Genomic DNA, 23,363 nt, shown 5'->3' on the forward strand with positions numbered 1-23,363 from the left:
GGAGCGAGGGAGGCGGCGTCTGCGGGAGGGGAGCGGAGGAGGCGGTTCTCTTCCCGTTCCCATCCCCAATCCCGCCGGGCGAGTGCGGGGCTGGGGACGGCGGGGTGGCCATGGCCTCCATGGCGGCGGCGATCGCCGCTTCCCGCACGGCGGTGATGAACGGGAACCGTCCGTTGGACGAGCGGGAGCGCAAGCGGTTCAGCTACTTCTCCTCGCTGAGCCCCATGGCACGCAAGATCATGGCGGAGAAGGAGCGGATCCGCGAGCGCTACGGGCCCGAGTGGGAGCGGCTGCCGCCCCGCCAGCAGGACGAGATCATCGACAAGTGCCTGGTGGAGCCGCACGTCCAGGCCCGCTACGCCGCGCACCGCGGCACCACCCGCCCGCCCGCGCCGCCCGCCTCCTACCCCAGCCTGCGCCTCAACACCGGGCAGAAGGTGGTGCGCTTCGGAGACGAGGTACCGGGCGCGGGGGAAAGGGAAGGGGTGCCGGGGGTCCGGGCGGGAGCGGCGCTGCCCGGCCCCGGCACCGCCGCACGGGCGGGGCGGGGCGGCTGCGACCTCCCCGGGCTGCGGTGCCGGCGGCGCTGGGCTGCCCGGGGTGGCGGGCGTTCCGCGAGTTGCCCGGGTGATGGGCTTGATTCCTTTCCCCGCTGCCTGGCTGTGCGGCAGGGTGGGATGTTCACCGCGCGAGAGGCGCTGGGTCACACCGTAAAGGCAGGGAAGGCGCCGGCAGCGATAGCGCTGAAGTGGATTTTGCAGAAACACTTGGAGAAGAGAACGGTCTCAGTTCCCCCGACGGCGGGGCATGGCGCTGGACATAGTCCCTTGCTGAAAATGGGCTGTAGGGAATGTTTACACTGAATTAAATCTCTTCCTTTTCGTTTCTAGTTTTAGACACGGTTAAAAATACAACACTGAAAACATTCCAGCGCTTGGCATGTTTGACACCTTAAAAAAATGCAGCCTGTTCCATGTCACATGCCAGGAAAAACAAGGGTGTGGAAAGATAGATGGCAAAAAGTATGGATTTTGAACCTTCTGAGAGCCATCTATCCAATGGTGAAGCGTGGTAGCCATTCTGGAAATCCACAGTAAAAGAGTACCCGGTCTGGAGCAGTGGGTCGTGTGAGCCCTGGAAGAGGAAGGTCTAACAATGCTTGAAGAGACCTGACAGTACTCTTCAGATATGGTGTCTCTTATTCACTGTATTGATTCCCTTAGTTTTCTATTCTTTTACATTTCTTTTATATTCTTTTATTCTCATATGATTCCAGAGCTAGGTTCTTTCATTATGTCCACATAATAACTTTAACTGACCTATTGTTAATTACGTGGCTTCTACCAGAAAAAAATAAAAATCTGCTTCTCCATTTGTAATCATCAATCCAGTTCAAAGAGAGCAGGGCTACTTTTAGGCTCCTGTCCAATATCCCTTGCAATGGGATTTCTAAGAAGCATGTGGGGCATACTGATACTGGGCATCATTGTTCCCAACCAGCTTTATGCCAGGAGACTGCTGCCTGTGTTTCCCCTGTCAGGAGGGTGTGATGCTGTGCTGCACACACATCATATCTAAAGCTAGAGAGATTAGGATGTAGCTCAGGTTTGTCTAGTTCATGTTATCCAAAATTCTAGATAAATATTCAATAGTAATGGCCAAAAAGAGGTGTAGAAGAAGGACACAAGACAACAAATTTGGTTGTGCAAACAACCTTTGAAAAGAAACTTAACTCTGAAGTTAGTAGTGAAAGAATTTAAAGAGTGTGGAAAATAAATATGTTCAGTTTTCCCGGCCTTGGAGAGCTCTGCTGTGCTTTCTGCTTTGAATTATGTGGATCTGGAAGGAAAGCAAGCATATTTGTAGGCTGTTGTGCTGCACTGTATGGAAATAATAATTTCCTAAACATCCAGAGAGTCCATCTGAAACTGGGCAAAATAGTTTTCCTCTCTTCTCCTCAAATACAGTTACAATATGCATAATGTTAATGTTTTTGTAGCCATTAACCAAAGAATGCATGGATCATCCAAATACTTGATACAAAACGTTTAATTTTGGAAGCATCTGCCTCAACTGACTTCCTCTTTGACTTCTAAGCAGAAGTTAATATAAATTGTTTCTACGAAGAAAAGAGATTCCACTCATTTTGGCATTCATCATTGCCATTTTATTTCTTCCAACTGTACTACCAAGCCTAGGAGCCTTTCCTGGCTCTCCATCTGATAGCTTCCTCTCCTCTGGCTCCCTTGCTGGCATTCAACCTGATTGTTGGACATTTGCCCTGGCTGACAAATTGTTCCTCCTTGTCTTGCTGTAGCAGAGCCACCGCCACGCCGGTCCCTCGCTGGTTCGGTTCAACTCTCCGGGCTTGCGAGCGCTCGGCCTGCAGAGCTCAGTTATCTCTGTGTCCTGCTCGGGTGGCTCGGGGAGCTGTGCCCCTGCTGCCTGTGTGAGACTCAGCTGCTGCACGCACCGTGGTCACCCAGCCCTCGCTCAGGACCGTTAGATTGGTCCTGGCTGCTCTCCTTGGCTGTTGGTGTATGGCATCCTAAGGCAAGGAAACGGGGAGTAGCCCGCATGCCTCAGAATCACTTGTGGATGCTGCAGCGCTTTCAGTGAGAGTATTTTGGCTTGATGATGTTCTTGCTGATACACCTGGCCCAAAAGTTTCATGTTTCCAGCCACAGCTCATCTTCCCTGTTAACTGATGTTGAAATGTCGTGATCTACCTGGGCTTGCTTAAGCACAGAAATTTGATCTCTCTGACCTTGTGTTCTTTGGAAGACGTGGTAGAAAGCAAACCAAGGATGAATACTGAAGATACTGATTTGCTGGTCTGGGCCTCTCACCGTTTCAGTCCCATTTTCATGCATATTGCCATTATGATAAGGTGGTCCAGAGGATATGTGTAGTGGTCTTGTATTTCTGGACAGTTGCTTCCCTCTTTCTCGTCTTCACCATTTCCTGTGTATCTCTTCTAACAACAGATTTATCTCCTGAACTTGTAGCCCAGGACTGTAAGTTCTCAAACTATAAACATCTCTTACATTCTCAAAACACCTTCGAGTATGTTGGCTGTGTGGGAAGGGTGTAACAGAACATCGATGTGCAGTAACAGGACTGTGGCGTCCTGTAGCCATGATCCAGTCATTTTATAATGCTAGAGCACTGCAGCACTATGTGTGACTCTTAGCAAATGCCTGGAGTCACTGCTCCTTCTCTTCCATCTTATCTTCACTGCAGCATCATCAGTCATGGAGTTGGTAGCTGAAGCCCTGGAGGCACTGTGAACAGTTTCAAAAGAGAATTGGGCTAACAGGGTCGTTTCACACCCCAGTGAAATAAGTTTTGTAGTGTTTGCTGAAGATTGACTTGCTATCATCGCACGTGAGCCCAGCACAGGAGGCTATTTGTTGCTTCACCATAATTTTCTGTGTCTGGACAGCCCAGGCCTCCTGACCAAGGGCTTTTGGATGCTGCAACAGAGCTTCCTCCTTCCAACAAGCCTCCAGTTGCTGGCATCTCTCCATTTATAATTTCTTCATTCTAATGCCCATATCAATAGAAATGGAGATAACTGAGCAGGGATAAATCTGGAAATACAAGCTGAGATTGAGCATGAATGTAGTATAGATGCATTATTTTTGAAATATGCTGTAAACCACGAGAGGAATAGGTGGAAAACCAGCAGTACGTGAGAGGCTACCACCCTTTACATGCTGTAGTGGCCAGCCTTTGATAATGCAGCTGATTTGGTGTCAGTTGATGCCGCTGGGTTCTCTCTGGTTCAGTGAAAGATAGTTTAGATAGTCAGCTTACAGCAAGTTCTCACTGTTCTCTTAATACCATCCCTCTTTATCCATAAGCATGTGACGTAGATATGGAATCAAGGTCTGATTTTTCCTTTGTTTTTTAGGGTTTTTTTTTTTTCTTTGCATGGATATTAAGTATTTGAACAGTAAAAGAGCTGGATGTGAAAGAACTAAACTTTACATTGGAAACAATGCCATATGCTTCAGGAAGTGGTAAACATTTTATGTGGAGGAAAGACAGGTAAGAGTTTGGTTAGCTTCATTCATTGAGTTTTAAGAGGGAAGCTTGACTTACCTGCCTTCAGGCAGAGATCCTATTTGTTTTACTTAGCCTTAAGAACTTTGACTTCAAAGGATCAACCCTTTTACCTCCCTACTTAAAATTGTTTTAAAGTAACAAATAATCAATATAGCAAAAACTTTTCTATATTGTTTGGCCTTTTAGAGATTTGCTTTTTAAACACCCAAAAACGGAAGGCAGCTTTTGAGTGCAATAAAGTCTTGTTCTAATAACACTTCTGAGAAGCATTTATTGGTGGGTTTGTGTCTTGCCCAGCTACTGTCAGCTGTGCTGAACAATGCTCATGTCAGATACAGGCACACTTCTAGCAGTGCCTTCCATTTTGAAATTCAGATGTTGTTTTGCAGCAAGCTGCCTACATATAGCAAATGTAATTTGTGATTCTTTTTTATGTATTTTGCAGCTGGTTGTTGAAGTCAAGTGTATGACCAGATATTTGCCTCTCTTTCTCACTCATCTTTTTCAGCTTTGAAATATGTTGCATGAGGCCCCATTTCTTACAAATAGGTTCTTTTTTTAACCCTGGTGAACAAAAGTTTATTTATTTGCCTTCTTGCTGGAAGAAGGCATTGTTGTGTGCTGAAAACAAAAGCTGATCAGATATGGATTTTTTCTAATCTATGTTGGTGATAAATGGCCTTGAATCCTTTTTCTCTAGGATTTCCAGTCATAATTCACTTTTGTTATTATTGAAGTAGTTGATTCTTGTCCTCCCAATTTCTTCAAGCATGTAAGAACTTGTATATTTTACAAAAAAAACTAAGTTACTTCTCATATTTTGTTGATGATAAACATGAATCAGGCAGTTTAGGTAGCACAACACAGTTCAGCAGTATCCTGTCTTTTCACTTGGTCCTCTGCATGTTCTCTGTGTGAAGACACATGAGGTTCAGACCACAAACTTCCTTCCCTTCCCTAACAATGGGCAGAACTTGTCAACTGTCTCCTCCATCCTAGCCCCAAGTACACTTCAAATAACCACAGACATCAATTGCTTGAAGGTTTGTATCCTCTAGCCACGTCTTATCCTATTTTGTTCTTTGCTATATCCTACAGACAATCTTGTGAATGTGGACAGGGTTCCTCAGAGTTAGTCTCTGAGGAGGGCAGGGCTGTGCAGCCCAAGAAACAATGAGCCACCTCCTTTTAAGTAAAAAAAAAAGAAAAAAAAGGATCCTTTTCTTTTAATGAACTGCTGCCTAACATGTGTCTGCCACTTCCATCTTATATAATCTGTGAAACTCTTAGGTTCTATCTCTGACCAGAACTTTTGACAACTGTTACCCAAATTAATTAATTCCAGGAACTTTTTACTTGCCTGTGCTGGACGTTGAGGTTGGAAATTGTGGTGCAAACAAGGAAAACGATGCTTGAGAATCAAGCTTCTATGAAGTGGGAGGCTGACTTGCTCTGTCCTGCAGGGAATGATGTATCCTGCTGCATGACAGCCTCATACTGCCACTCTGCCTTGCCCATGCTGCTTTCTCATCCCTCTATGGTCGGTCTTTTGTCCTCAGGGCTTACTCATAGCAGCGGTGTCACAGCTGACTTGAGGGTGTGCTGGGAGCGTTGGGTAAAGAGCTGTCCCTGCTGGTGCTGTCTTCTTGTGCCTCAAATACAGCAAAATAAAGAAGTGGATGTCTTGGATCCAGGATGAGGATGAACTTGGCTTACTGCCAAGTTTGAAACTGGTCCCCAGCTGGTTTGCTTGTCCTGTAAATGGCAAGAAGAAAGCTCTTCCTTTAAACTCTTTAGATAAAACCCACTAGCACCTATGCCTACACATCTGGAGCTTCAAGGTGCTGTGACTGCATGTAGGAATGTTACACTGCTGTCTGGACTTCAGTTCTGTCCTTTACTGCTGTGGTTGAATCAAGCCCTGATTTATCCAGACCCCATGAAGACAGAAGTGTTATAGTCCTGCTTATGTGTGAGACTCAATCCAATGGTTAGGTTCTCCCATCTCTCTTCCCTTCTGGGCCGTGATTTCTCTCTCATGCATGCTTCAGAAATGATGAGATCCAGTTTTTCAGAAATGAACAACTCCATTTCAGAGGCAAAGGATATTGTCCTAGAAGGAGTTTGAAATAATAGACCTGCTGTGAGGTATCACACGTTGAGTGGTGTGGCATTCCCATGCAGACAGCAGCACACCACAGTGCAAATGCTGATAGATCCTAAAAAGCAGCCTTCTGCTCCTTTTTTCCTGTAAATGTTAAAACATCTGAGAATCTGTTTCCTGGATTGAGAAAACCTGAATTACATTTATGTTCTTGGCAAAAATTTCCTATACCAAATTTCCTTTTGGCCACAATATGTGATTGAGAAGAGCCCAGGCCTTTCCTCTTAGATGAGCTCTACCAGGCCACTTCTTTTTAAGAGCATGGGATCACCCTCATATATACCACAAATACCTTGCTGCTAGAAACCCTGTATTTCACAGATGAGTAATAGTTGGAGTATGCCGTGTTTTTATGTTTAGGAGATGGTTTTAGACACTTCTAATCATGATCTCATAGCTCTAGGCCATAAAAATCTGCCTACGGTGAAATAAGAGAGGGCAGATCAGGAGAATATTATCAGATGTCTAAGATACATATTCCTAGAAAGGCAGAGACCAGAAATAAGAAGAAAAAAGCAGCCACAGTGAAATGTGGGGTTCTTGTGTTGTGTTAAAACTTGGTTGAGTTCTCTGAACAGCAGGAGTGTGAAAATCCTGCATGGTTACTCCTGACCTTTCCCTTTCCGTATGGTGTTCCCACTCCTGTTCTTCCCTGGTGTGCTGCGGTGTCCACAGGCAGTGACCTCCTCAGTGTGGAGGGTGCAGCTCATCACCTCTACCTGTGGGACCATCCAGTGTACCCCTGAGTCCCAGCCATGACTAGGGATAGAAATGCAACCATGTTGTTGTAATTCTTCAACAAATAGGAGCAACAATAATTTTTCAAATTATTTTCCACCATTTTTTCAGTGTGGGCTGCATGTATTTCTGGAGGGCACACCATGTGTGCAGAGATTGTTTAAATTTCTCTGTTTGGGATCGGTTTCAGAAATGCAGCATCTTCAAATAATGGATTTCAGATTTTGTGCTGTGGGTGCCTTGTGGCTCCTTCAACACCACTGAACATGTATTTCAGAGTGGCCGTCACTGCCCTGGTGCGATGATGTGTCCTGTTGGGGCTGGATCCGGCTGGGGCTTGGCCCGATGGCCACGCAGCTGTTTCACTGTCCCACTACTGCCTGGTTGTGCATGTGCTCTTTGGTCTGCCGAAGGGAGTAAATGGCACTTGATTTCCCCTGAGGCCCCTTCTCCTTTTGTTGTTTCTGTCCCTGTGTGTTGCTAGTGGCTACCAAAAAAAAAACGCCTAGTAGAAGACTGGAAATCTAATACATTTTAAAGCTATTTGTGGAGAAACCATTTCAGGAGATTTAGACCAGGTTAAACCTTCATATATTTTGTAGATTGAATTGGTATAGTATTGATAACCTTCCCCTCAGAGGACCTGCTTTCAGTCAGTCTTAAAATGTAATCAGTGCCATCTTTAAGTACTGCTTTCACTTTCTAGTCAGTTCTGTAGCAGTGGGTGTTACAGTTCCAGCAGTGTAACAAAATGTCATCTGTGTGATGCTTCTGAGAAGATGAAGCTACTCTTCTGATTTTTAGTCATTCTTCAATTTTATTTCAGGACATAACTTGGCAAGATGAACACTCAGCTCCATTCTCCTGGGAAACAAAGGTAATTAAACAGCTTTTTTGGTTTTTTTTTTTTTTTTTCTGTTGCTTTGTCATTTTATACTGCTTCTACTGCATTTATTGTCTTAATTTTGTTATTTGATAGATTAATGTCACCTTTATTCTATGCAAGCGGTATAAAGTGACTATGCTGCAAATCAAACAGGACTGGTATGCTTTGATTTACATCAGGAGAAACTCAAAATGTACTTGATGAACTAATGTTCTGGCTTTGAGTGCAGATGTAAAACCAATTCATTACAATTTTATTTTTTGTTGCAAACTTTTTGATCAACTTTCCATGTTTAGTGTCTCAGATGCTGTATAAACATAGCTGCATTTCACTTTTAGGTCAGGAGTAAAGTAGCTAGAAAACGGTGTGAGAAATGTGCAGGTATCTCATAACTTCACTGGATTCTTTCTGAAAGCCTGTCTAGTACTTCATCTTTTTATTATGAACTAGAATGTTGTCTTAGGACAAATATAGTGAAACTTACTAACCTAGGGCCATGCTAGAAGCACTATGTTATTTTCTTTCCAGAAGTCTCCTTAAAAGAATAACATATTTTTCTGTGGTGAGTTGGTTTGGGGTTTCTTTTTTTTCACTTTATCTCTGGTATTTTGTTAAAGCATTATTTATGATGGGATTCTCATGTGGCTAACACAGAGCCAGAGTTCTCCATCTTTCTGAGCCTGCAGTGTGAGGAAACACAGTTGTGCCATATGTATGGTGGGAAATTAAGTTTAGTTATTCTTGTTGGAAAAATATTGGGAGCAAAACCACAGCTCATTGTCTTTCTCAGCTGGGTATGGCAGGCATGTTAATTTAATCACACATTTCAGACTTTGTGTTTTCTGCCCTTATCTGCCAGAGAAAGCTGCTACTGCCCTGTTCCCTATTTCTTTCTTTTTTTTTGCCCTTGAACTATGTAGATAATCATGTATGACCTTATGAATATAATCTTAGCCTAATGCAGAGTAATTATTTGGAAATACCAGTGAATACTAAATTAATCCAGTTGACCTGAGACTTAGCCCTCCCTGCTCAAGGTCACTGCCTGTAGCTGCACCCCATCTGTGCTTTGCAGAAGCTGATTAACCTATAACTTGTTGTGACTCCTGGGTCCTGGCAGCCTGCAGTGCTGTGGTTTAAGACAAATCAATGCCAGTCTTCACTTGCCTTAAAACTCCCTTAAAAGCTGTGATGGTTGAGGAACCAGTAGAGGATTTTCTGTGTTTCCCACTTTCCCCTCTCCCTCCTTGCTGACCAGAAATAAAAGCTGTGCCACAGATGTGGGCTGAAAAGTTGCATGACCTTTTTCTTTAGCAAAAGCCTAGAGAATCCATGTTGTCTGGATTTAATGTGTATGGTTTGGTCAGTTCCTGTGGATTCTTCCTTTTGGTTTTTCCCCAGTGTATCAATCTTTCAACCAAATCCTTCCACTGCTGAGTCTTCCTTTTCAAAAGTGGGGATCTTGCTTTGTGCTTACTCTTTGATCTTCCCTAACTTTTATGAGGTAATACTGGAAGGCAATTTTTAATGAGGTATCAGCTGAGGAAAAAGTAGCCTTACTCAAGTGGTCCCACGTGAGGAAACCTGAATGAGCTGTTCAAGAAGGTTGGTGTGTTGTAATGCATTGTTCAATGTCCTGTGAGCCAGACCTGTTCCCACTGTTATTTAAAGCTGTCAGGCTCTTTCGATTCCGTGGGCTGTCATGGAACAACCCAGGATGGGTTGCTCTTTCCATAACACTCTTCTCCCTGATCTCCCTTTAATGCAGAGCTTTTTGTTTGTTTTGGGATTTTAGAATGTTGCCTGAATGTGCACAAATATGCTCTGGCTTACCCAAGGAAGGGAACATGGCTTTTGCAGAGCAGAAGAAAGTAGAGATGTAAATCAGTAAAACCAATAGGCTTTTTTTTTTTTTTTTTAAACACTGAGACAGAAAAATAAAGCAGCAAAATGAGTATTTTCTGTAACTAACATGAGGGAAACTGTGAGGGTAGTGAGAAGTGTAGAGAAGAGGAGAGGGTATGTATTCTCCCAGGCTGAAGGCTCCCAGCTGTAACCGTGATGCCAGCAGGGATTCTAGTTGATAAGGTATTGACAAATTTTTCTCATTGTAGCTAGTGCCAAAGATTCCCTACTTCCATGGCAGTCAAACTTACCCAGAGAGCAGTGTACTGAATTGCTGTCATTTTGTTCAGAACATTGTTGAAGGACTTGGTGACTTCACTTGTGTTACAAGTAAACTTTCTGTATTCTCATTTTAAACACAAATGTGAGATAGGGCTGCAGTTGTTCATATCACAACAAACACTCGCATGAATATCTCCACTATTTTTAGATGATGATTTCTTGTCTCACCTTTTTATTTTTAAATCCTCAGACAAGGCAAACAAGGTAGAACTACAATGTAAATTGCCAAGTTAGCTGTTAGACAGCATTTAAAATAATATTTTCAGTAGATAATGATAACACTTCTCAGAAGGAAAATTTGGGAAGCAGTGAGTTCACTTGGCACTGCAAAAGGGCTGACACTATAAAACTAAAGATTGAATAGGAGGGAGCGATTTGGTTCATGGGTGGAGCCCTCATGGACATAACATATCTTGAAATGTGGATTACATTTTTAACTGGAGCTCTACCCAGGTTTATGAATCCAGGGCATTCTGTTTATGGCTCCAGGTTTACATGAGATGAAAGATGACATTTTGGCTGAGTTTAGCCTTTGAGGTTTCTTGGTTTGTTTGAAGCAAAAATTCAGTGAAACTCAGCACAAACCTCAAGATATAAATGGAAAACAAGAATCATGCCTGAACTTGGAAGTAAAATTTCTCTGCAACTCTTCCTGAACTCAGAACTTTATGGGTTTTGTGATTTTAGATTTGGGCAGGGGCAGGGGGGCTTAATTAATTTAGTAATGGGCAGAAAATATTTCATTTTGCCACCTCAGTTAACACACAGAATGCACTGAGCAGCATGGGAATAAATTGCAATTTACCTCTAATTCATGCTATTAATGAAAATAGGTTTTATTCCAAATACTTTGACACATGCATATCTAAAGATTTATTTTTCTTGATACAGGTAGAATAGTTGCCAATTCTCTTCTGTTTTCAACAGGCCCTCAGGTATTTGTTGAAAAGAGAAGCCTCTGTGGTGTGTTTAAAATAAAACAAAGAAAAAAAATCCCCAAAAATGTAAAAAATGCTAAATGAGGAAGTGACAGGCTTCAATCTCTTCAATAATCTGGTGCTGCCTCCCTGTCTGAATTCCCTAATTATATTGCTACAGAAGTGATCTAATCCCAGAAATCATTTAGGAAGAAAACAGCTATGTTCCACTTGTAATAAACACGCTTTACCAACTGTTTCCTTTATCTAAAATCGAGGCAGTCTTAAGTATCCTTCTTTGTACAAGCCCTAGTTAGTGTTTTGTTTTAAATAGGAACACAGTGGCAGAAGAGAATTTTTTCCTTCCTTCCTTAGCAGCATTATATTATAATTGTTTGTTACAAGCTATAATTTGGTGTGATTATTTTTACCAAGCTGGCCTAAATGGCAGCACTTCCTTGGAAGGAGAGTGATCCCTGAGCTTTTGAGATTAGCCCTCTCTTTTTGATTTAGACTATATATGTTTAAAACACAGTGCTGTAAAACTTCTGTTGACTATTAGTTCTTGAGCAAAAAAAAAAAAAAATCCCACCAAACCCAACCTGTGGTAATAGAAGCTGTGTTCAAGGTTTATTTTAGTCTGTATGGCCAAGTGTTAGGATTCAGTTACCTGCATCAGTCTTTGTTGGTTTTGAGCATAACACCAGGCACTGTCAGTACAAGCTTGCTCAAGCTAGCCAGAAACAGTGGCTGGCTGGATTCAGTTCATAGCAGCAGGGTATAGAATGGAATTTCTTCCAAAGGTCCATACTATATAACATTAGCATTGTCCTTCTGTATGGACTAAAATTACTTAGATTGGTTTTGAGTGCTTTGCTCTATTTTTTGCCCTTGCAATTTGCCTCTGCTGACCTAAGGATTTCTTTCTGGCTCTGAAAAAATCCTGAAAACACCCACAGTGTGCACAGGAAGCAAAGCAAAAACTGCAGCTGCTTTGGGCCCTATATTTATTTTGGTTCTGTCTATTCAGCAAAGCAAAGTCATCTTCTAAGTCTTTTTAAACTGGCTTTTTTACCTCTGCATTTATCAGGCTGTGCTTAAAACAAGTTGCTTTTGACAGTGTTTCTGTAGTCCTTGTCTCAACAATTTGTGTTTTTCAGCCTGCCAAGCAAAACAATTGTTTTGGCTGTATTTGCATGACTGCTTAGTAAAATACTTCACATTCCTGATGAGTGAATAAGAAGCTTTAAAAGTTCCTGGGTTCTTTGTGATCATCTTGTTTTTAATATGTACTTATGAACTGAGACCTGATTTCATACAGTATAATTAAATCATAACATTCTCAGTGCCTCTGTTGCCTCTCTTTCAGCATATGTTGTGTCCCATGAGTATATACAGCCACTGTTACAATTTAGTGGATTATTGCTGCCTTGAGACTGAAGTTTGGTCTAAATTCTTTAATCCAGTAAACAAAGTTCCTAAATACCTTTATATGGTCTTTTTAAGGAAAGATGGACATGCAACCTCCTAAAACCTGCAATTTATAATATTGTTTATATTTATGATACAGAAAAATGATCAAGACAGGACATCCTTTATTTAAACCCTTGCAGTAGTTTGGGACCAGAGAGATAAGACTGAAAGGAGCACAGGCTTCTAGCTTTGCTTTACCTCAAAATACTTCTTTGTGCATGCTTTCACATGCACTCTCTAGCCCCTCTCTCTTAATGAGTCGAGAAAGACTTGCTCATGCAATATCTTGAAAATACTGCTGCTGTTAATAGCTTTTATTTGAATTCCAATAATTTCTAGAAATTGCAGTTGGGACTGTACTAGTCTGTCTGTAAACTCTTGAGACTTTCTGGGCTGAACAATTCCCAGAAATACCATTTGGACAGATGGTAGGAAAAAGAAAATATTTTTATTTTATTCCTCAGATGGGGATTTATACATACAGAAACTGCAGCTCGTGTAAAGTAATACAAAATCAATGAAATCAGCAGGGAACTGAAACCCTCTCTCTAGAATCCCAAACTGTGCCTGAAAGACAATTCACGTTTGACCATGAAATCACACCCCACTTTTCAGTGTTTGCCTCCCCAGGGTGGCAGCTGGTAGAGTGCCACAAGTGCAGTTCTGCCTCTGAGCGCTGCATGGGCAGGTGCAGCTCACAGCAGCTCTGCCCCAGCCTGGGGAAGGCAAATCTTTACAGGTGAGCTGCTATCCTAAGTTTGGCTGGGGCCAGGAGAGATGTGCATCAAGATATTCTCATAGCTGGCAAACCTAAAGGAAAAGGACATTTTTTGGGAGGGAGGGAGGTTGCTGTCTTTTAAATACAGTTTGCTTCCTTCTCCTGCTGACGCAACCAATTGCCAATTTGCAATCTGATGTAAGAAACTGAGAGCAGAACTCTAATTAAAATCACATTTGTAGTGTCTAGTGACTCATTAGAGTGTACAGTACTATTCATTACTTCGATATCAGCATAGGGCGTTTCACACATGGGCCTTTTTTATCTCTGTGAAATTATCTTCCTACTTGGGCTGCTGCTCTGTTGTTTGGTTTGTTTTTTCCTTGCGGAGGAGGGTGTTTTATTGCCAATTTTTTTAACTGGAAATATATTGCCTATTAATCATTTTCTTTCGTCAGCTACATTTCTTAGGGGTTTAGATATGTTAAATAACCTCAGAAGTCAAATAGAAGCATTATGTATTTCAGGGAAAATAGAGTATCTTGTGACTGGTCCACAGAAGTTCTTGGCTTCTGGAATTACATGCTAGAAGCAGAATTATCCCTGTGACCTCTCAGAGCTGTATTTACATCATGCTGAGACACAGTGCTTTCAGAAACTGTCGGGGTAGTCTTGTCTTCTTTGCCTTCCTTGTGGGAGAACAAAAACTCTAGAAAAAGTATTTTCATTTGGATTATTCTGTGTCAGGCTATGAACTGTTTGATCTCCAGAGCACTCCATGAGACAGATATGCAATCTCAAATGTCAGGTGGTCCTGTCTTCTGAAATGGGTGCACCCCATGGTCTCTCCACAAAAGGGCAAAGAGGACATCCTCTCCAGAACATGCATCCATGAGCAGGTTGGAAAGGTACAACTGCCTGAAGTGCTGCTGCAGTGCTACGCTTCTCTACACTAGGAGCGATGTGCCACTTCCAAACCACATCTCTGAGTTGATATTTTTCCCCATGAAAACAACATAAAATATCACCACAGTCAGTGGCTTTAGCTCCACAGCCTGAGAACTTCTCAGAAGGCCTGGCTTTGCTTGTCTGGCTAGGTGCTGTTGAAATGCAGAACCATCTTCTTGGTTTACTTTTTTTCTAATTTTTGTTTTAACAGACCCATACTTCCCTTCCGTGGGTGTTTTTTCTGGATTTTATTTCCAACGCTGCCCTGGTGGACCTGGGGGCTATGATGGCTCTTCTGCACTCTGGGCACTGATCTTCCCTCTCCCTTGGGCTGGGGGGTGAAGGAATCATTCTACTGAAAGTGACTGCTGCTGTGATGGCCTTTAGCTACTGTCATCCCCAGTGTGAGCCCCAGGACAGGCTATTCAGAAGACAGCAGACTGCTGCAGGACAAAAAGTAGTGCTGTTTTAATTCCTACATAACTTAAGTCTTCCAAGATGGATTTTCTTTTTTTGAACCTGTCTTTGATTTTTAGAATCTGCCTTTTCTTTTTTCTCTTGGCTGTTGGGGAATTGCAGGTCTATTTTATATTGTGTTGTGGGTTTTTTTAAGCTGGGATTTTATCAGTTCTAAAGTCTTAAAGCATCTTAACTTCAGGGTGGTAAGTCACTATTCAGTAATACTGCCAAATGAGCTTAGGGAAATAAATCCCTATATTTTAATATAGGGAATGGCAGTCACTGTAAATATTCCTCAACATATTGCATCTATGGTTTGTTTGTGCAAAATTTATCTGTGAATAAATATCCTGCTCTTAATTTTACGTCATGACTTGTTTAAAAAAAATAAATCAGAGCAGTAAGGTTTTTCCTCATAGTTTTTTGCAGGCAGGGTAGGGTGTTGAGTTGTTTGGTAAGACTTGCGTGTATCCTTACCCTCACCTTATTCTAGCTGAGCTATAATTACTTGCAGCTTGTTTATGTTCTGCATCTTTTGATAGCACAGTATATTCTTCATGAGAACATGGAGCTTGGTGCTCTTGCCTACAGCCTTGGAAAAACGATGCATCTAATTCTTTAGAAAGGTCAGATCTAAGTCCATGAATCAAATTATGTGTAGTCAGCTGCTGACTATTAAAAAAAATGTTTTATAAATAATCAGTTGCTGGGTTAACAGTTGTTCTTTGATGAGAAGTTTCTGAATATTAACTACTAGGCATGTGAGTCCTGCTAGATCTAGAGTCCCTTTGAACTTCACATGCACAATAATGTAGGACTCAAGATCAAACACTTCAGTGAAAATTATATGCAACTAGGACTTGTTTTAGACTGAAGTCCATAGATGCTATTGCAGTTTTATTCAGGAAAGGCTCAGCAATGAAGTGGAATGGTGAAGAAACATCACAAATTTGTAATGAACTTTCAAAGTGTCTTTCAACCATTTCAACCAAAAGCTAAAAGTCCTCTGGAGTTTTTTCAAACCCAATCAGACCCATGATGACAACAACACAGCTTTAACAGTAAAAGCATTTTTTTCCCTTGCATTATTTGTTCCTTTTTACAAACACAAGTCTGTGTATTAGGTTGTTCTTTCCTGGTACATATGCTTACATGTTTCTCAGAGGGTAATAAGGCTTAACTTTTATTAGCCTGAAGAGTGTCTAGCTCATTGAGAATCATTTTACTGATGTGGCAGTAAGTAAAACAAACATTTTGAAGTACTGTTCAGTTTTCTGTGACTTGTAAGATTTTTTTCATGCATTAACTGTGGTCACTTGCTTCCTTGGCCCAGTGTTACCTCTCAGAAGTGGGTACAGCTATCTCAGCACTCCAAGTGAAAACAAACCAGGGCTCTGGAACAGGTGAAGAATGGTCCTGATGGAGTTATTTCTCTTTCTTCAGAGGGGCATTAGAATTATACAGTGATTCACCTATGCATCCCATTACATCTAATCCTTTATCTTGGAAGCAGATGGACCTGTAGCCAGCTATTTCAAAGACTATAATGGAAAACTGCCTTTTGAGCTACACTCTGAAGCTTTTTTTGCTTAAAATTTTCTTGTAAAACATCTCTGACTTTCAAAATGCATCTGCAGCTGTTGTAATGTCTTAGTGCCGCTACTCTAATGTTTCAGTGCTGTGCACTGCTGCCTTAGATGGCACTGAGTAACTCCAATACAATTGCTTTCCCTGTCTCCTCTGCAGCAGGTCTGGGAGTTTTATGTTTGCTTGCAGTTCAGACTTTTAAAAATCATGATTTTTATGAAACTACAAAGATAGACATTTATGGAGGAATTAAGTTAGCTTTGCTGTGGTATCTGTTGTCTGAGAGCTGTCTCACAGTGGGCTGAGGCGTTATCTGTGTGCACCAGGGTCAGAAAGTCAAAACTGTATCTGTGTGAAGCTCTTTGAAATGCTGTTTTTCTGTCCCTGAACAGAGTCAGATGGAGTTCAGCATTGCATCTCTCTCCATACAAGAGCAAGGTGGTGCCCAGATGCAGAATGAGCAGAGGCAGCCTGTTAAGGCAGCACCTGGTGTCCAAGTCCCTAAATCTTCTCAGGCCAATAAGACCTCTGGCTCTGAGGGGTTGATAGCATCCAGAAAGGAGGAGGAATCATCCTTCTGGAAGATAAACGCAGAGCGCTCAAAGTTTGAAGGAGACAAGTCTGAGTTCCAGTCCCTGACCCCCAGCCAGATCAAGTCCATGGAGAAAGGAGAGAAGCCCCTTCCCTCTTTTTACAGACAAGAGTCTGCTCCAAAGGAGACGACCAAAGCTGAGAAGCCCAGCATAGCCAAACCAGAGAAGTCTGTCGCCCCCAGCACACCTTCTGTGTCTCTCGAGTGGGAGAAACCTCGACCTACTCAACTCCCTACTAGTTCTCTAGATGACTTCTTTCTTCCCGATCCACCACAGGATCTGGCATCTTCTAGGACAAACAAGGAGGATACTGATGGTACTATACTTACAGACCCACAAATGCCTGGACAGGTGAGTACTGCTATACCCATTGTCCTCATATTAAAAACTGTACAACAAGTACAGTTGTCAAGGCCCCTCTGGAAGATTAGGGACTCCAAAAATCACTAAGCCGTAGCTCAGCTTGGTGGCTTTTTTGTCTTTCAAATGTGAAGAAGTCTATTTAATCTGTTATTTAACAGTCTGTTCAGCACATTAACTTCAATTAAGTGCTTTTTAACATACAGGATAAAGGCACAATTTAAATCTAACACCAGAAATGCTGAAAAGGCACCAAGTAGCTCATTGACAGCAACCTAGCAAGTTGCTGTATCACATAAAAGAAGTTGTGGGGTTTTGGGGTTTTATTTGAAAAAGCAAAACACTTCATGAAAATAATAAGCTTTTTAACTTGCAAAGTAGGTGAACTAGGGTCTAGCATACTTTATTGGTACAGCATAGTGGTGAATGGTGAACTGGTTCTCAGCTGTTCCAAGCAGTAGCCTGACAGCCACTTCCCAGTGCTTTGTCCCAGGCAGCTATGCTGCTTTCAAATGTGTTTTCTCTTAAAGTCCAAAATAGAAATAGAATGAGCTTCCAGAATTAGCCTTCTCAATGTTTTTTTTTTTTTTTAATGAAAAAACCCAAACAACCCAACAACAAAAAATAACCTTAAGCAGCTCAATAGCCAGTTGAAGCTATTTTAAAAAGCAGATGCTGATCTGTGAGAAAAGAAACAGCAGGACATGGTACAGGGAGGGGGAAAAAAAGAATGAGATCAAAAGCTTGAAAACTGTGAAGTAGAGGAGTGGTGCTTCAAGCAGAGCTGTGCAGTTCTGTTTGAAATCTGTGGCATTGCTCTGGCAATAGCCTGACACATTACTGTACACCTTCAGCGCTTCACACAGCTTTTTCAATTTTATGTTTTTCTATTTTTCCAACTGTGATTGTTCAAATTCGAAACAAGATGATGTAAAGTCAGAAAGACGCAGAGTGAGGTAACTGGTTGTAAGAAAAGTAAGTGACAGCACTTAGGAGAGAACAATACTTAAGCCACTCCAGTATTTGAAGCCCTCTGTTTAGTTACCATCTTCTGAAGCTGAGGGATAATGCTTCCTGAGCTGCCTAGCTACAATTTGTGAACATGGTAGTCCTTTAATTTGAGTTAAAGGCTTTATCATGTTTTCTTACAAATTAACAGTTTCAATTGCTTTTTGAATGTTTTCAAGATAACTGAAATAGTTTGAAAAGCATGTTTTTTCTATTTGTGGAGAAACAACCCTTCCATGTGAAAATGGGAACAGAGGAGCAGAGAACTTAATGTATTATAAGGAATTCTTCTTTTCTGGGTTATCTTCCCTGTTCTGGGAAGCCATGCTCTAAGAAGAGAATCCAGAGACTCAGCTCTGGAATACTCTTCCTAAACTCTTGAATATTCTTCTAAACACTAGAATCACCTTAAATGTCATGGCTAACACTGCAGGAATGAGTATGTTCTGGATAGCCTAGTAAATAATTTGTCATCAAAGTTTAATCTGTGTAGTTTTCTGCAAACAACTGACTCTAATTGCAGCAGACAATCTGTTGAATTAAGGATGCTTGCCTTCTGTGTTTGTTTCATTCTTTGTAATTCCCAATGTAGTCTGAAAAATTGATCTTCATTAATTTTTTCCACGAGGAAAAAAATCAAAATATTTTGCCTGCATACCACAAGAATAATTTTATTTTTATCTGGAATGGCCTTTTTGGGCATTGTGAGTATTTTGCCATGTCATGTCTAGCATTTTATGGTGTAGGTACTTAGGTATCCTAGAGCGTAGTAAAGATCTTGAAATATTGTCAGGCAACATTTTAAACTTTAGGTTTTAGATAGGCAGACAAATATTGAGTTTGTAATACCATAGTTAACAACTACATCTTATTTCTCTTTTTTTTTTTTTTTACCTTGCAGACTAGTACAAGCAATGTAATCTTGAAGACTGGCTTTGATTTTCTAGACAACTGGTAAAAGATACTGCAGAACAGATCAAATCAATTTTGGGGAAGGAGTGGAACACCCTTCTCCTTGTATGTTAATTTACTAGCATTCGTGTCTTTTTCTAGAAGTAACTTTCAAACTCTTAAATGTTGCCTTTGTATAAACTTTTGTAATACCGTATATGTTTTTGTTTTTTAAACAGTGATAGAAGTGTGGTTTCATTTGGATATTTTTTAATATCTGTTAAAATTTTTTGTAGCTACTGTATTGAGAGAATGGGAGAAGTTACTGTATACATGTTAAAGAAACACAAATGAGTCTCTGTATCCTAGAGATGGAACCTACAGGACCAGATTGCAGTTTTCAGTGGAAACCTTGCTAGTGTGGCTTGTAAGAAATAGTGTTGCACCTGCAGTGGTTCCAACCATACTTCAGATAGCTAGCAAAAAAACACTATGAAAGGCAAGCACCCAGAATTGCTTTGATTTGTAGATTTCATTTCCTTTGAAAGTATCTTTTGTACCACTACTGAAGACACTTTCTTCTGAAGAAGGCAAAGGCATTGCCAAAATGATGGATCCAAAAAAGCACTGTGGTTGTACCTACAAATCTGCTAAAATAACTTAAGAGTGTTAAAAATTACCTGGAGAAATGGTGTTTCTGGTGTTTGGATTGAAGATTGGGAAGTGGGTAGAAAGGAGTGGGACAACACCTAATGAATTGGAGAAATTCTTCAGGGAACACAATTTCACTGCCTCTTTACTAGAGCATAACTCTTCATAATACTAGTGCTGGAACTACAGCACTGAGGATTTCTGGAGTGTAGATTACCTTTGTGTCGGTTAACCACTATGTTTATGGGAGGTCACAGCAGTGTGAGGCTTTTTTGTTTTTTAAGCAGCTTATCGTCTCAAGGACTCATCAACTTTGGTGCTTTTTCCTCCTTGTGGGTTCATCCTCTTTAGTGTTCAACATCTGGCTTACATTTATTCCTAAGGTGCAGAGAGGCATCTCAAGGTGGTCCTTGGCAGTGTTGCCTCCAGTTCTGCTTTTGAATGATCTTTGATGTTTAAAGTGTAGAGAACAAGAGTAGCTGTCCTTTGGATCTGTTGTCTCTGAAATGCAGCATGATTTACACACTGAATCTCACTGTGTTTACCTCACCTTGAAGCCTTAATTCCCCTACGCACAGCCAGTGACTGGTCTGCTCCAATGCCAAAGGTTTGACTTTTCCCTTTACCTCAGCAATAGTCCCATAGCATTTGTTTGGGGTAGAAGGCAAAACATAGGGCTCTCATGGGTCCCAGCCAAGGCTGTAAGAAGGTCACCATCTCCTAAGCCATAGCTGTGCTAGGCTTCTCGTGGATTAGCACTTGACATTTGGTTCAGTGCCAGGGGCAGTTAAATGTGCAGAATTGGGTGCAGCAGGATTTTTTCTGCTTGTTACGGGAAGAGTTTGCAGTGTCCTGGAAGAATCCTTGCCTCTAATTGGTGTGCTGCTTGCTCTGAACAAGCAGTGTGCTGATATAGCATTAAAATTTACTTGTTGGACAAGGAAAATGCTGTAAGCATATCCCCCCCTTTCTTGCCCCCACACCCCATCAAAAAAAAACCTAAAAAAACCAAAACACCAAGGCCAAAACCTCCACTTTTTATAGTGTTTTCTTAAAGGGTTCCTTAGCTAAATGGTAAGATCACCACAGAGTAGAAGCCATTGTATAGCATATTCTTATTTATAGGCTTCTGAAAGCTTTTTACATTGTTCCTGAGATGTACAAACTCCTTGTCATGGGTTGGCGCTGGCGCAGTGCTAGTGCACCTATGAAAATATATTTTTCTCAAATGACTGCTGTGATATGTCACCAGGAACAGAGCAGAGCAGGCTTAAGCTTAGAAATAAGGAAAAAAACTTTATTAAGCTACACCATTAATAAAAGGAATACACACAGTTCAGAATGAAAACTTTCCAAAACATTCTTCCTCCTTCTACCTAATTTCTACTAAAGCACAGTGAGACAAAGCCTTGGATTCTTAGGTGTTACCACCTCTCAGATAATCAATTCTCAGTCTATCAAGGGAGAGAGGAGTTTCTCTTGTACCATAGTCTTCTCTAGGAAACACAGTTGAAACTTCTTATGTTTCCATGTCACACATGGCACCACCCGAAGAAAATCTGCTATCATGACATCCTCCTTCTATGTACAATGCTCTCACTACTGTCTATGGACTAAAACTGCTTAAAGGGTTCTTTGTAAGGATGCTTTGCCAAGTACCAAAAAACAACAGTCTCATTTTTGTGACAACAGTCCCCCCTCTTTTCACCTTCCCTGGGGCCGAGGGTCTTGAGAAAAGAGATCTTCTCTGAAGACAGAGGGCACCACTACACCCTCCTGCAACAGTTTCCCATTTTGGGACAACAGTACCCCTCATTTTCACCTCTCTGAGGCCGAGGGTCTTGAGAACATCATTTTGGGACAACAGTCCCCCCCCCCATTTTCACCTCCCTTGGGCCAAGGGTCTTGAGAACAGCAGGTCACTCTCTCTCCTGCACGGGCAATCACTACAGCAGGTCATTCTCTTGGCTCAAACCACTGCATCCCCCAAAATGCAGTCTCTGTGTTACAGGAAAATTGGTTCAGTCTATGGCTATACAAAAAAGTCCAGCTAAAGGGCACTCCATCATTTCTTCCCACCTAGAATTCTTTCTCATCTTCTTCTGACAACTCAGGTCCCAGGCTGTTTCTCTTCTCTCTCAGATGAAGGAGGATTAATGTTTCGCAAAATTTTCTTTGTGTAAGGGAGGGTTAAAATCTCGGGCTCTGCTGCCCTCAGGAAATCTCACAGCGGCCTGCCCAGGATTCCCACAGCTGAGCACCTTCCCACCCTTCTCTTTCTCCTCTGCTTGCCTGCTGCTAGCATATGATACCAAATTTCAAGGTGGCACAGGTTCTCTCTCTCTCTGGGGGCGCTGCCTGGGAGATCCCTGTGTTTCTCCACCCTTCTGTCCTGCAGGCGCCGGCCCAGTTCCATTCTCTTCACCATTCCCTTCAGTCCCCGTCTCTGCCTGGGGCTCCTGGCCTAGCTGAGCCTAGGCTGCATGGCTTCCCCTGCCCCACGCACCTGTGGCTGGCCACGGAGGCCTGAGCTCTTCCTGGCTGCAACAAAAGCGAGGGTTTCTCTGGCAGTTCTCTGCTTTTAACGCCGTCTTCTCAGAGGCGTATCCATGTCTTTAGTGTTTACGCCAGGTGTCAATATTCAAACCTGACCACTGATTGGTTTGGCTATAACTTCCTAAAAAACTCACTTCCTCGTTAACGTACGACACTCCTGTAGTTCATGGATATTATCTCTGCATTCAGCAGTTCAGAAAATATTTGTTGTTACCATCCTGGACTTTTCTGCTGTTTTTTTTTTTTCTTTTGTAGCATTTGCTACAAGCGTCCAGAGGTTAATACAGCTTAGAACAACTTTAACACAAATTCTTTAGGTGTATGATTGATATTGACCTGCACCTTCCTTCTAAAGCTAGCAAGTGTTAATCTTGGGGTTTACAGTTACCAGTGAATCTGATTTGCTGTACATTGAGCTGCTGAAAAGTAGTAAATCCAAAATAAAGATGCACATTCTAATCTTATTCTGATTCGGGGAGATCTGAAAACAAAGTCTCCTACTGTCAAGGAGTGTTACTTTAAATGTCTGGTAATACCTTAAAGCTTCTTAGGGAAGAATCTGGGCTGCCTGTCTCTTCCATTGGCTAACTTGACCCTAATACACATTGGGACCAGCTGGTAGAACATGCTGCAGAACTTTTTACTTATCCTGGTAGGTTTTTCCTGTGCTTTGACAAGAGTTGATGCTCCTTCTTTCTTGAATATGTTTTTATTAAACATTCTTACAAAAATGAAATTGTATTTGGTCACATTTTATATTAACAATGTTTTAATAAAGTCACTTTAAATAGAACTGTCAAGATTTTTGTGCTGCTTTGTATGTTGTCCTTGATACTCTGCTTTCCTCGGTGCCATTGGAGTTGTTTGAGGCATCTTGAATCTGCCTGAGAGACAGCCAAGGATGATTTGATCGAGAATTTAGAAACCAGATTTTTATATTTGGGAAAAAAACAACACACTTCAGCTGTTTTTTCAAGCCTTTAAGTGAATCTGTGTGGGGAGTTGGGGAGGTATTGCTTTATAATGTAATCTGACAGTTGGGGGCAGGATGAGATTTGGGAAGACCAAAATCTATTTGTACTTCACTGTAATAGATTAAACCTAACACACACGCTCTCCCACCAGTATCTGCAGGTAATCCGAAGCAGTATCTGGA

The 23,363-nt window shown here is 41.7% G+C and overlaps 1 protein-coding gene across 1 annotated transcript; it reads left to right on the plus strand.

The window, feature by feature from the left end:
* Positions 1–21: 21 nt before the first annotated feature.
* CUNH1orf198 (chromosome unknown C1orf198 homolog) lies at positions 22–23,000 on the plus strand. Its single transcript, XM_041424184.1, has 4 exons — positions 22–458; positions 7,800–7,850; positions 16,541–17,092; positions 19,011–23,000. Exons 1-4 carry the CDS (start codon positions 111–113, stop codon positions 19,065–19,067), a joined length of 1,008 nt encoding a protein of 335 aa, XP_041280118.1. The 5' UTR covers positions 22–110; the 3' UTR covers positions 19,068–23,000.
* The last annotated feature ends 363 nt before the right edge of the window (positions 23,001–23,363 follow it).

Source organism: Onychostruthus taczanowskii, unplaced genomic scaffold (assembly GCF_017590055.1).
Source record: "Onychostruthus taczanowskii isolate IOZ18803 unplaced genomic scaffold, ASM1759005v1 scaffold111, whole genome shotgun sequence".
NCBI classification, from domain to species: Eukaryota; Metazoa; Chordata; class Aves; order Passeriformes; family Passeridae; genus Onychostruthus; species Onychostruthus taczanowskii.